This window comes from Ovis aries, chromosome 4, assembly GCF_016772045.2.
Source record: "Ovis aries strain OAR_USU_Benz2616 breed Rambouillet chromosome 4, ARS-UI_Ramb_v3.0, whole genome shotgun sequence".
NCBI lineage: Eukaryota > Metazoa > Chordata > Mammalia > Artiodactyla > Bovidae > Ovis > Ovis aries.
Window position 1 is genome coordinate 104,264,108 of NC_056057.1, and position 14,080 is coordinate 104,278,187.

Sequence of the window (14,080 nt, forward strand, 5' to 3'; positions counted from 1 at the left end):
TTACCCACTCTAGTATTCTAGCCTGGAGAATTCTATGGACTGTATAGTCCATGGGGTCCCAAAGAGTTGGAAATGACTGAGTGACTTTCACTTCACAGACTGGCTGCAGAAGCTGAGTATCTTTGTACAGAGTCACAGTATTATACAGTTGAAGTCAGAAAGCTTCTGGTCTGAGTCCTGGATCCACTACTTATTAGCAGTGTGATTTGGGGGGCATATCATGTAACTTCTGTAAGATTTAGATTCCTTGTTTGTAAAATGGGAGCTATAATACCAGTGTCACTGGCTGTTACGAAGATTAAACATGATAATGTGTACAGTATATAGAATATCAGACATATTGTTAGACAATATTGCCTAGTAAAAAGTGAGACAGCTGCTTTCTGTTATCTTGGATAACAGAAAGAATAAATAAAACTAACATATTCAAAATACGCAAGACACCCATAGCACTAAAAAATCTTACATGTATAACTTATTGAATTTGGGAAAATTCAGAAAAATGAAATACAGATGTAAAATTAGGAAAGAATGTCATGTATGCCAAATTTTGTTTCAGCACCCTTTAATTGCCTGTCACACCAGGTAATAGCTGAGATGTAAAGTGAAACTAATCCTAGCCCTGCCCTCAAGGAGCTTATTCTAAAGTAAATAGATATGGAAACAAATGTGTTTATTGAGAGTTATATTGACAATCTTGTGTTTCTGTAGGCTGCCAAACTTTTTGATGAAGAAGGAAGGAAAAAATTCTTTACACAGGATATGAATAATATTCTTCTGGAGTAAGTAATTTTCTTCTTTGATTAAAAAACCGTAAGAATTCTTTGAGAAATATTGTAGACCTTTGAGGTGCAGATGCTGCTTGTTTGGTTAGTCTCAGGCCTTAGCTCTTTCCTTTTGGCCTCACAACATGTGTGATTAAGTTTCTTAGCAAAACTATGTGTCTGTGTACAGTGACCCCTTAAGATAATCAAAGCTTCCAATGTGAAAACCGCCAGAGCAAGTGACTACTATATGGGTTGAATGTTATCCTACGTTTAAATGCAGTCTTTGTCATGTTATGTGAAGATACCTTTTTGAGACATCTCTGATTGTTTACATTAAAATTCACACAAACATTTTATATCCAAATGGAAAGTAGATGGTTTAGCGAAGAATCATTGTTATGGGATAGGATGGAGGCAGTGTAGAGAAGACAGATGGAAAGGAAAGGGTAAAAGCTGGTGTATGATACAGACAGTATTTAAATTAATGATGCTCTTCACCCTTAGGTAGAATTTGATGTTAATGAAATTACAGGTTCTAAGATTGTGGTCAACTAAGCTGTATTTGTAAACCTGTTGCCTTATAAATTTTGACCATGGTTCCAGAAATTGAGTATGTAATTGGCTACAGACAGGGATGGGCAAAAGAGAAGTGGTCCTGGGGAAAGCAGTAAATTCCTTTCTGATGAAAATGATTATACCTACTTTTGGTGGTTTAGTAGCATCATATATACAGAAACGAGGCAATGTTTCCAATACTGTGATTCCTGTCTTTTAAATGTATAATGAAGATAGTTTCTCATGAGATATAAAAGATGAATTGGTTTACTGGTTTTGATAACTATTTTAATTAATGCAGTCTCTCTTTTTCCTGAAGTACTTGAAAAAATCTTTTTGGTCCCATGGACTCATAAAACACATAACCTAGTATGCTGCTAGCATGGAGACCGAGGAATTTCTTGTTCCTATTATTTGTTTTAGCCAGGGGTTTTCAGATTTACTCAGTTTGCTTGCAAATGCTTCCTGTCAGTGCCACCTCCTTTTACTTAGCTCTCCTCTGAACCTTAAATTCAGTAACCAGTGTAACCATTACTCACCACAGCTGCCCCAGATTCCAGGATCAGGGGTCTGACTGGCTCTTTTTCTTTTTACCTAATAGCCCAAGTTTACTAGATTAGGTCTTTTTCCTGTGACTGAGACAGTCTTTTTTTTATTTTACTCTTCTATTAAGGGGACAACTCTTTTTCTCTCTTTGAGAATCAAAAGGTCACACTTGGGACATAACATCTCAAGTAAGCAGAATACCAGTTACAAGTATTCTGTTAACAGGCTTCCCTGTTGATTCCTGCCATGTCTGTCTTAAAACAAATCCTCTAGTCTTTTTTTGAGCCTATTAATTTTTTTATTTCACAGAGAGTGTGCCTGTAATTCTACAAGCCTTAGTGTTCAGGCTTTGAATTTTTTTCCCTTTTAGTAACTTTCTTATGCTCTCTTGTCTTCTTACACTTTCCTGAACAAACATCCCTTATTTCTCTGTACTGAGTTGATTGTCTAAAGGCATATGATACATGATTATTTGGGGGTAGTAATTGCATGAATTTTTTCAGATAAATTTTAGTCATCCCCATATACTAAAAGCGGAGAAGGCAATGGCACCCCACTCCAGTACTCTTGCCTGGAAAATCCCATGGACAGAGGAGCCTGGTGGGCTGCAGTCCATGGGGTTGCTAAGAGTCAGACACGACTGAGCGACTTCACTTTCATTTTTCACTTTCATGCATTGGAGAAGGAAATGGCAACCCACTCCAGTGTTCTTGCCTGGAGAATCCCAGAGACGGGGGAGCCTGGTGGGCTGCCGTCTGTGGGGTTGCACAGAATTAGACACGACTGAAGTGACTTAGCAGCAGCATATACTAAAAGATTGGAATTCTTAGAAAAAAATATTAAAGTATATATGTGAGGGATGTGTACTTAAACTGCTCTCGGATACGAATTTGTATCTGTTTGGGATAGACCAGCATAGTCAGTAACCTCTAGGGTTAATCCTTTTCTCTAATTTTTCCCTACGTTCACTTTTTACTTCCATGCATTGGAGAAGGAATGGCAAGCTACTTCAGTGTTCTTGCCTGGAGAATCCCAGGGACGGGGGTAACCCTAGTGGGCTGCCATCTATGGGGTCACACAGAGTCGGACACGACTGAAGCGACTTAGCAGGGGCTTGGGAGCAGAGTCAGTGCTTCCAGTTTCTGAGTTGCCCCCTCTTTGGAAACCACTAATTTTTATAAGTAAGTCATTGATTTAATGTGTTCTTACTTGGAATCTCTTTCTATTTGGAGTTTCTGTTTTATTTTAAGCTTTAACTAACTTTTTATAATGGGACAAGCCTAAAATGCCTCCTACTCAGAGTCTAGACTTTTAATACGTTCTAACCACATTATTCAGCCAAATGTTTACACACAGAACTTACGACCATCGTGGTTATCTTCCATATGTACCTCTGCGTTTGACCCTCTGGCTCTAGTAGGTCTTAAACTTCTGCTCATTTATTTCTTTATTGGGTTGGCTTCTCTAATACTTAAAATTTTACACTGTCCATTCTAAGGCGTATAGTTAGTTTTCCACGTTTCATTGTTTCTGAAATTGCAGTGTCTGTTGTAAGTGTTAGGTACATTTGATCTGGCAGGCTTTTTGGTTTCTTTTTTCCTCCAAAAGCTGTTAATTGAATCTTTGGATGCACCTACATTTATGAAAGTATTTAAGTCTGTCAGCACCTTCTCCTATAGAAGAACATGATGATTTGGACATAATTTGCTACCAAGGGCCCCAGTTTGGTCTTGGCCTTCAAATTAACATCTGTTCTCACCTTTCTACAGTAGCAGCTGCCAGATATAATGTCTTCCATCTTAAAGAAATCTAAACTGTTTATTATAGACATATCCTGCTAAGAATATGGTGGCTGTTACAAAATCTTTTTTTTTTTTAAGCAACTATTTGGCTAAATACCCCTTAGGAACTGGAGAATTAGAATATATTGAGTAGACTAATAAATACCTAGCTTGTTCAGTGGAGGCACAGTAAGGGCAATAAAAGATGGATAAAACAATCTGTGTATGTAGCCTCTTCTGAATCTGTAATTTTTTCAAACACCTTTAAGGAAAATTTACTCAGAACTTATGAAAATTGTAACTCTAGTATAGCAGCTGCAGGGTGGTGAGGAGAAGTATGAAATCTCTTTGATGAAATGAGTTTTTGGTTAATAGTGGAGTTCCTGTGCTTTATGCAAAGATGGAGACTGTATCCCTATCATTAGGAAGTTATTTGGTTATAGCTGATTCACGTGGTGGTGTTATACAGCAGAAACCAACATAATGTTGTAAAGCAGTTATCCTCCAATTAAAAATAAAAGATCCCCCCCAAAAATTATTTGCACGGAAGGGGAGTAAATTAGGAGTTAAGGACTTTTTTCTGGCCATGTTGTGTGGCTTGCGGGATGTTAGGGCCCCGATCAGGGGTCAAACTTTTGCCCCCTGCAGTGGAAGCATGGAGTTCTAACCACTGGACTGCCAGAGAGTTTCCAGGAATTTAGGGATTAACAGATACTCACTGCTGTATGGTAAAGAATATGCTTGCAGTGCAGGAGACCTGGGTTCAGTCACTGGGTTGGGATTATCTCCTGGACAAAGGAATGGCTACCTACTCCAGTATTCTTGCCTGGAGAATTCCATGCCTTGCTGGCTACAGTCCCAAGGAGAATTCTTTGCCTGGCAGGTTACAGTCTATGGAGTTGCAAGGAGTCGGACACAACTGAGTGACTAACATGATGATGATACATAAAATAGATAAAGATACCGTATAGCACAGGGGACTGTGTTAAATATCTCATAATAACCTATAGTGGAAAAGAACCTGAAAAAAGTATATATATATAAAACTAAATCACTTTCCTGTATAACTGAAACTAACACAATGTTGTAAATGGCTATACTTAAAAAAAGAAAGCAAATTATTTGCCATCTTGTTTAGGGTTATAAATTCTACTCTTAAACTAGATTCATTGAAATTTTTTTATAGCATAGTTATTTATGTTGTTTTTTTTTATTTTTTTACTTGAACAATGCTGTCCAGAAAATCAGGGAAGTATAAAATGAGAAAAGAATCTGCCTCTGTCTCCTTACCTGTTTGTTACTACCTAAAAGAAATTCTCTACTACATATTTGTTATTGTTTTTGGTCAGCATTGAGTTACAGCTGCAGGAACTAGGCCCTGTCATTCGTAGTGGTGTCTACTCCCACCTTGAAGCTTTCGTGCCATGCAATAAAGAAACACTGGTAAAACGTCTGAAGAAGTTACATCTCAATGTCCAGGTAAGAAGAGGAACAATAATAACTGCATCTGGGGTTTTAGAAGAGACTGGTTTCTGTTTGCTGCTTTTGCATATTAATTGCTGTATAGTCATAGTATATATATTTAATAACCATAGAATGTTCTTTTTAAGACCTGGGATACAATTGCTTTTCAACAATTGATAAGTTTCAATGAGAAATAATGTTTTCTAATGCTTCCTGGATGAGGTAAATAACTTCCTTCCACAGCTGACACAACTTCATCTTCAACAAATAATCTGACATGTTTCACTCAATTTTCTTATTCCCGAAATAGACCTACATAGATATACTTACTCACATAGGCATGAAGACCAATGGAAAAAAATCACAGGGTTGCATGTAAACTCAAAGATTATTCATTGTAATCATCCATGTTTTGCTAGGTTCTTTTCCACTACAACCCTTCTAAGTGTTTCATTACAATATCAGGAAGTTCTTCCATACATTGGGCCAGATCCAAGTCCTTTCCATCCTTTCGACCCTAATTCTGCTTTTGGCATGGAATTCTGTTACAGGTTGTATACTTTCTTTCTCAGTTCAAGCAGGTTAATGAACAAATGAAATTTATTCTAGGTCTCAGATTTCCTGGACTGTGGAATGTTAGCTATGGAAGAAGACATTTATCTAACCCTTGCTTTTCTTCATGTGGTATAATTATGTACCTTTGTATCCCTAAACATATTGTGTGGTTTGCATGTTTTTGAGCTTCATATAAATGGAGAAAGAGTGTCTGTTTTCTTCCTTAGCTTGCTTATTTACACTCAAGATTATGCATTTCAGGTTTATCTGTCTTTATGTGTAGTGGGACTCCATTTTTACTGCTGTGTGTACAGTGTTCCATTCTATGAATATATTTCAGTTAATTTATTCATTTAACTGTTGATGGATACTTGATGTTTTCCCAGGCAGATAGTCTCAACTATGTAATTCTTAAGATCATCAAGAAACCATGATACTGGATTTGCATTTTTAAGAATGATATTTTATAGCAAACACTGTCATGTGTGCTGCAATATTAATTGGTATGCATGAAATAAGTAAAATGCTTGTTAGTAATATTTGTGTTTTATTTTTATTAGATTTTGGTCACTATTTAATCATTTTATTACATTTAAAGTGTCCATATAATTTACTGCCCAAACATGGAGTACTTCTAAGAATGTAATTGAACACTATTAATTATGCTGAGGCAACAGGCAAATGGAAGGAAAGTTATGACCAACCTAGACAGCATATTAAAAAGCAGAGACGTTACTTTGCCAACAAAGGTCCGTCTAGTCAAGGCTATGGTTTTTCCAGTGGTCATGTATGGACGTGAGAGTTGTACTGTGAGGAAAGCTGAGCACCGAAGAATTGATGCTTTTGAACTGTGGTGTTGGAGAAGACTCTTGAGAGTCCCTTGGATAGCAAGGGGATCCAACCAGTCCATCCTAAGGGAGATCAGTCCTGGGTGTTCACTGGAAAGACTGATGTTGAAGCTGAAACACCAGTACTTTGGCCACCTGATGCAAAGAGCTGACTCATTTGAAAAGACCCTGATGCTGGGAAAGATTGAGGGCAGGAGGAGAAGGGGACGACAGAGGATGAGATGGTTGAATGGCATCATCAACTCGGTGGACATGGGTTTGGGTGGACTCCGGGAGTAAGTGATGGACAGGGAAGCTTGGCGTGCTGCGATTCATGGGGTCGTAAAGAGTCGGACATGACTGTGCGGCTGAACTGAACTGAACAGGCAAAAACTGGGACTCTATTTGGCTGTCTGAGAAGTATGGTTATCCTAATTTTATATCTAGTGTACATTATGAGAAGTCAGCGTTGTAGAAGAAATGTCTATATTTGAGTATGCTATTGTGTGATCAATATCTAAAACCCAGATTTCATCTTTTGAGGATCTGCTTACAAAATAGGCTATGTAAATATGCTTGAAAAAACTTTTAGTTTTTTTTCCCTCAGGATGATCGTTTAAGAGAACCTCTGCAAAAGCTGAAACTGGCTGTCAGCAATGTCATGCCTGAACAGCTATTTAAATACCAGGAGGACTGCCAGGCTCGTAATCAGGCTAAGTGTGCCAAGTATGTACCTCTTTTAATTGGACTGGCTTTTGCACTTGAGAAATAGTTGTTGCTGTTAGGAATTGGTCTTAAGTAGAAATCCACCTAAACCACTAGAGTGGTATAATTGAATATTTTCTAAATGGTCAATCACTTCCCACTCAGTTACTTTGGGGTAAAAGGCAAAAGATCTTTTGATGTTGTGTATGAGTGTGATCAAAGCTAGAGCTGACACTGGTAAGACATTTTACAGGTTGACCTACTTGACTGGTTGCAGTTAGATACAAAAGATAGTGTTCATGCCTTTATATTAGAATTTGAAGACCTTATTTACCAGAGTGCTATATAATGCACTTCAAATTCAAAGTACTATGTGGAAAGTTAAATTCGTTATTTACCCTGTCTTTGAAGCAATTCAACAAGTATCCAAGGAGCATATTATAGCAATGTTGGGTTACCACTTTGCTGCATAAAGTGTTTTCCATTTTTAGGTTTCATACAGATGAAGAACGAGAAAAAAATGGGTCCGAGGAAGATGATGAGGAGAAACCAGGGAAACGTGTGATAGGACCAAGGAAGAAATTCCACTGGGATGACACCATTAGGTAAGGTTTAACAAAAACCTTCACTTTCAACCAAATAGATAATGCAGAAGTACGGTGTTTACGGTTTCTCATTAAAAAAGACTCTATAGTAAATGGAAAACTTGATTAGAAGCAACCAGAAGTTAGTGTGTAGGAAAATTTTATTCAAGGGGAATTAATTTAGTTCTAATATCCATAGAGTTCTGTCACTTTTATTGTCATATAGTGGTTTTCATAAACTAATCTTACTGAGTAAGTCATACTGGTTTCAGAGGTGAAGTACTCAGTGTGTTCGTGTAACACGTCATCTTTCTTACCAGTATTTCTGTACTCTGAGTAGAGGGTTTAGTTGTAGGACTACCCCTTTTAAACTTTGGTGCCTGGATTAAAGGTACCAAAGGGAATTATCTCATACTGGGGATTTGGCTATAGTGCACTGAATGATGTATGTTAGAAATTATTTATCTTCATGTCATCTTCTGAATTCTTCAGATAATCTTTATTATTGCTGTCAGATTTGTGTGCTTTTTAAAACATCTGTTTCAAGCTTAATTTTCTACAGTTTGCAGTCAGATTTATATATAAATATATATTTTTAATCTGTTTAGAACTTTGTTATGTAACCTTGTTGAGATCAAATTGGGATGCTATGAGTTAGAGCCAAATAAAAGCCAGTCTGCTGAGGATTATCTTAAATCCTTTATGGAGACAGAGGTGAAACCATTGTGGCCTAAGGGCTGGATGCAGGCAAGGTAAGAAATGTGACATCCTAGATTTTATTTTACTCTCTTATTGCTGTTGTTAAAGACACATATATACACACACATTACGTTCATTTTCCTAAGAACCTAGTGTGTTTAACATTCTGTAAGTCGTCTCAGAGGATGCCTACTCTGAAAGCTTCATTCACTTAAAAGAAAAAAGTCATATGGACGTAGAGATAAACGTAGAAGTGATTCTCTTTAACTGACCACTTTTTCTTTTTTACACCTAAGTCTTCCTAATACAGAAAAAGGGAGGGGGGAAGAAGGTTATGAACTTTGGGAAGGGGGACTTTATATGGGTATCTTCAAGATAAGTAACTGAATACAAGATTTAGACTGCAGAAAAAGAGGCAGAGCCTTACTTCTATTGAAAATATAGTCAGTGTAGAGTGGTATCTCAAAAACTAAGGGTAGCTCAGTTTAAAGAGTTAAATGTAGAATGTTAAAATCAATAGGCCTGGTTGTCTCAACCTGTCATCGTAAAGTGTTCATCTTAAATCAACAGAAATCTGTTAAAAGATTTAAATAAAGAGGTAATACAAAATTTTGCATAATATAGGTTATTGAATTTACTGTACCATGGTTAGTCTTTATTTGGTAAATAGCAAGTAGTAGCCTATTGAGTATCAAATGATTAAAATTACAAAATGATTATCCTGTTATTGTCTGCTATGGAAAAATAACTGTGTTTTTTTTAATTTTTCCAGAATGCTTTTTAAGGAAAGTCGGAGCGTACATAATCATCTTACTTCTGCTCCGTGAGTAAATGCAGACCCCAGATTTCTTCATTTATTTTTATTCACATTATATTTAGAAAACAAAATATTCATTAAATGCTAGGTAAAATAGGACTTAAACATACAATCTGTCTTAACACAGCTTTAAAAAAAAATCATTTTAACTGTTGACTCTCTAGACCTAAGGACACATTTCTCTATTTAAAAACTTCTCAGGCTGGTCTCTAAAAATTTGAATCCGTAATGTAATATATTGGCTTGAAATCTTGTGGTGAGAAGCCATTTAAATAGTAAGGCTTCAGTGGTTTCCTTTGTTCCTAGACAGTCTGCCCTCCAGTTCTTTTGTATCCTTTTTCTTTTCCTCTTAATGACCATCTACAAAGGTAATCTGTTAGCCTCCTGCTTTCCACTACAGTTCTGTATATATCCTACCTAGCCTTGCCTTGCGAAGTGTTTTATTCCACAAGATTAATATACTCTTCATGTCCGTCCTTCTGTCCCAAAATGGATCTTTTCATTCGTGATGTAATTACTAAAGAATGGTCTCTAGTAAAAAGGCAGGTTTTTTCTGTGGTTATATTTTTGTTAAAAGACTTCCCTGGTGGCTCAGATAGTAAAGCATCTGCCTACAATGTGGGAGACCCAGGTTCGGTCCCTGGGTTGAGAAGATCCTCTGGAGAAGGAAATGGCAACCCACTTCAGTACTCTTGCCTGGAATATCTCACGGACGGAGGAGCATTGTAGGTTACAGTCCATGGGGTCGCAAAGAGTCGGACACGACTGAGTGACTTCACTCTACTGGTTATCTTGACAAGGATTCTATTTTTAATTACAACTTAAGGCTCCTTCTCTATAGCCTAGAAGTGTAGTGTTAAGGGTTAATAAAATATAAAATTAGCAGGTCACTGAGAAGTTACTGAACAACTCTAGTGCAGTACTTCACTAAGAGGTCTGGGTAACAATCTGGGTAGTGTTAAAAAATTCCCCCTCTCCTTATATACAGTTGTAGTAGATAGAATTTTTTTTACAGCTTTTAAGAAGGACACTTTGTTAGTATACTGTCGGAAATATATTGAAGTTGGCTTTGGTTTTCAGATCTTGCTATTTTTGTTTTTCGGGGGTATAAATTTGGAGTAGTTTGGTTTTATATGTTATAGGTTTACTTTGCTGCAGGTGGTTTACATATCCCAGGGTCAGCGTAAATGTATTTTTTTATGCATTTATGTGTATTTGTGTCAGTATTCCAGGCCTTTAATTTCCCTGTAGTCCTAAAATCCCATTACAATTCAAGTATGGAAATGATTTATTTCTTTAATTCTAAAACAAGTTTTACATAGATCCTTTCCCTCAGTTTGTCTTTTTTTTTTTTTTTTTAGTAGCCTCATTATTATGGCTAACTTTTTGTTTTGTTTTGTATCAGAAAGTAGGAATCTGTGTGATAATATAGGCCTGGAAGTCATGAATATTACTGTTGCCTTAATGAAGTTGTAGATTGACTATAAAATTTTAACTGAGACATTTGTTAATTTAATTTAGTGAAGTAGAATTATTCAGACAGTGTTCAGAAATATTCAGACAATTTTAGCTTTACAGCCCTTTAATTATTCAGCAAACATGTGAGTACTTTCTTGTGTAAAGAACCCTTAAGAGTTTTTTAATCTTTTCACTTTTTCACACTGCTTCACAAATGTTCTAAGCTTCCATGGTATTTTTTTATTGCCCTTTTTCTGTCAGCTTTGAAATTTTTTATTTGAACTCTTTATGTTAAAAATAACTTTCTTAAAAAACTTGAGGATTTATTGTTTTGTTTTGTTTTTTAAATAGTATCTCATTTATAACCTCTTAGCATGGTTTCATTTGAGCTTGAAGTTCCTTGAAGCTCTTTTCTATAAATACTTACAAATTCCTACCAATTCTTTGAAATATGTCTCCTTTAGGCAGCTTCGTTAGCCTGTTTTGAGTTTTAATTTTTATTTTTAATAATTATATTTAATTTAAAAAATTTTATCATCTACATTTTACTAATGGTTTGACCTTTATTGTAGTTAAGGGTATATTCACATATAAACTGAATACTTACATATTATGAGATTATGTGTTACAATTTCCTAATGAGTGACTTAACTGCTATTGAGATAACCTCCTTTTTAATCTTTTCCCTTAGGGCAAAGAAAAAGGTGATTCCTGCACCTAAACCCAAAGTGAAGGTAAGTATTGAACCAAATCTTTAGTTAGTGATAATTGGTGACTATTCAAATACATTCTTTTGATGAAAAGGTTATATGGCAGTTAGCATAGATTTAGGTACTGTTCTCTTAAGATGGGTATTTTCAAGCATTGTAACAATCCTAGAACCATTGTATTTGGGAGAATAGATGACTGTGGCACTGGGAAGTTTACATACATTAGTTGAATTCTAAGGCTTAGTACTACTTAAAAATATTGGATAAAATATTAATATGACAAATAGCATTTAAAAGCATGGCTGGGATCTTCAATGAGTGAAATCCCTGTCTCAAAACAAAGGAGAAGCTGCCAGGAAATTAATCTGTCACTGAAACTTCAATTGGCTTAGATGCATTGCTGATTTCTATCACCTTTCACAGCATAGCTGATAAGATTTTCTTAGACTTAAATAGATTGGGAATTGGAATGAAGCTCTCCATAAACCTGGGACTCTCAGAGGATGACAATTTTAGTAAAAGGATTAGAAAAGAAATCCATTCACCAGTAGAAAGATTAAGAAATTTGTGTGTTTTGGCTTTGGTTCTGAATTAGGAAAAGAAAGTCTTTCCTGAAAATTTTCCGTGGATTAGTTTATACAACCTGCGTGATCTGGGAAAACCTCAAGCTAAGAAAATAACTTAAAAGTTGCTAGATTAGTATTAATCCAGGGCACTGGCAAATCACATTCTTTCTGGAATAACGTACCCTCATCCCATACCTCAAAGGCTTATTACATGTGCTTAGTTGCTGAGTCGTATCCCACTCTTTGCGATCCCATGGACTGTAGCCTGCTAGGCTCCTCTGTCCAGGGGTATTCTCCAGGCAAGAATACTGGAGTGTATTGCTATGCCCTCCTCCAGGAAATCTTCCCAACCCAGGGATCAAACCCAGGTCTCCCACATTACAGGCAGATTCTTTAGCATCTGAGCCACCAGGGAAGCCCAAAAATACTGAAGTGGGTAGCCTATCCCTTCTCCCGGGGAACTTCCAGACCCAGGAATCAGACCGGCGTCTCCTGCATTGCAGGTGGATTATTTACCAGCTGAGCTACTGGGGAAACCCAAAGAAAGGTTTCCCTAACTGGGAAACGAACCTAGGTCATGGTGGTGAAAACACCAAATCCTAGCCGCTGTATATACTGTGTCAAACATCTGAAAATACGGAATACATGAGGAAATGTTGTGAGGAAGTATTCCTATGAGTGGGTCAGCAGAGACAACCAATAGAATCACTGAGAACAGCAAGTGATGGATTTATTATGTTTAGAACATAAAGTAACTTAAGTTATTTAATATTTTAAAATGGGGGGGGGGCAAAAAACGTCAAAATAGACAAGGCACAGTTGAACCAAGTATTGGGTTGGCCAAAAAGTTTGAGTTTTTCTGTAGGCTGTATGGAAAAAACCAAATGAACCTCTAGAAGTGAAAACTGTAATCATTTGAAATTAAAATTGTAATGAAAGCCTATACCTTTTAGATTTCAGACTTTTCCCATAGCTTTCACTCTTTGAATAAAGTTTCTTTGCTTGTGAGGTTATGGGCAGAAGATCTGTATTTGCTACTCTGTGGTCTTCTTAACTTAATAGTGTTAGAGGCTTTTTGAATACAGATTAAGTAGTCTTCTTTTCCTTGGTTAACCTACTTTTAACTTCTAATCCAAATAATATTGAGCCAGTGTTTGATTAAATCTATTGGTTCATGCTTTGTTTTGACATTTGACTTATTTTTAAACTCCTAATACCCACCATAAAGAGTTGGTTAACTTTTGGTACATCTATTTAAACATACAGTTAAATTTACCAGAACTCTGATAACGAGTGTGTTAACAGTGGGATTATCTGTTGTGTTCATCTTTAAAAAAAATTTTTTTAATTTATTTTTGGCTGCACTGGGTCTTTGTTGCTGTGCACGGGCTTTCTCCAGTAACTTTGAGTGGGAGTTACTCTTCATTGTGGTATGCGGGCTTTTCATTGCTCTGGATTCTCATTGCAGAGCACGGGCTCCAGGCACAAGGGCTCAGCAGTTAATGCCAGTAGTAGTAGGGCATGGGCTTAGTTGCCCCCAACGTGTGTCAGATCTTCCCAGGCCAGGGATCAAACCCTTGTCCTCTGCATTGGCAGGCAGATTCTTAACCGCTGAACCACCAGGGTAGTTCTGTTTCATTCATCTCTGTGATAAACTTAACCTTTTTCTTTTCCCCAGATGGAAAAAACTGTATTCTGATTTTTCTTTCCTGTTCTAATGCCCCTTCAATACCTATTTCAGTTATAAAGGTAATACAAGGAATGCTTACAGGAGAAAATGCAAACAATATAGAAAATTGAAGGAGGAAAGTAAAAGTATCCTGAAATTTCTGCTCACACAGAGGGAAAAAAGCTTCTTACTTTCTGGCACACATCTGCCCTCCTTTCTTCTGGATCTCTCTGCTTGCCTCCCCTCCTTCCTTCCGGATGCATCTGCCCATCCAGTCATTCATTTATCCAGATTGAATTAACATTTTATATAAAAGGAATAACCTGTTTTTTCCACTCATTTATCCTAAACAATTGGCCAGTATAAATCTACACAGT

General features: G+C 36.7%; 1 protein-coding gene across 6 annotated transcripts in view; it reads left to right on the forward strand.

Annotated features, from left to right (window-relative positions):
• UBN2 (ubinuclein 2) overlaps positions 1 to 14,080 on the forward strand; it is a 79,006-nt gene that overhangs the window by 32,091 nt on the left and 32,835 nt on the right. For 4 of the 6 annotated variants that reach the window (XM_042248893.2, XM_060415141.1, XM_015095402.3 and 1 more), the window contains exons 7-13: positions 712 to 782; positions 4,999 to 5,128; positions 7,103 to 7,221; positions 7,692 to 7,805; positions 8,393 to 8,536; positions 9,256 to 9,306; positions 11,450 to 11,492. In XM_042248893.2, coding sequence (XP_042104827.1) covers positions 712 to 782; positions 4,999 to 5,128; positions 7,103 to 7,221; positions 7,692 to 7,805; positions 8,393 to 8,536; positions 9,256 to 9,306; positions 11,450 to 11,492 — 672 coding nt within the window. The remainder of the gene's footprint in view (positions 1 to 711; positions 783 to 4,998; positions 5,129 to 7,102; positions 7,222 to 7,691; positions 7,806 to 8,392; positions 8,537 to 9,255; positions 9,307 to 11,449; positions 11,493 to 14,080) is intronic. The other 2 variants (XM_060415142.1, XM_042248892.1) reach the window with 1 other exon arrangement.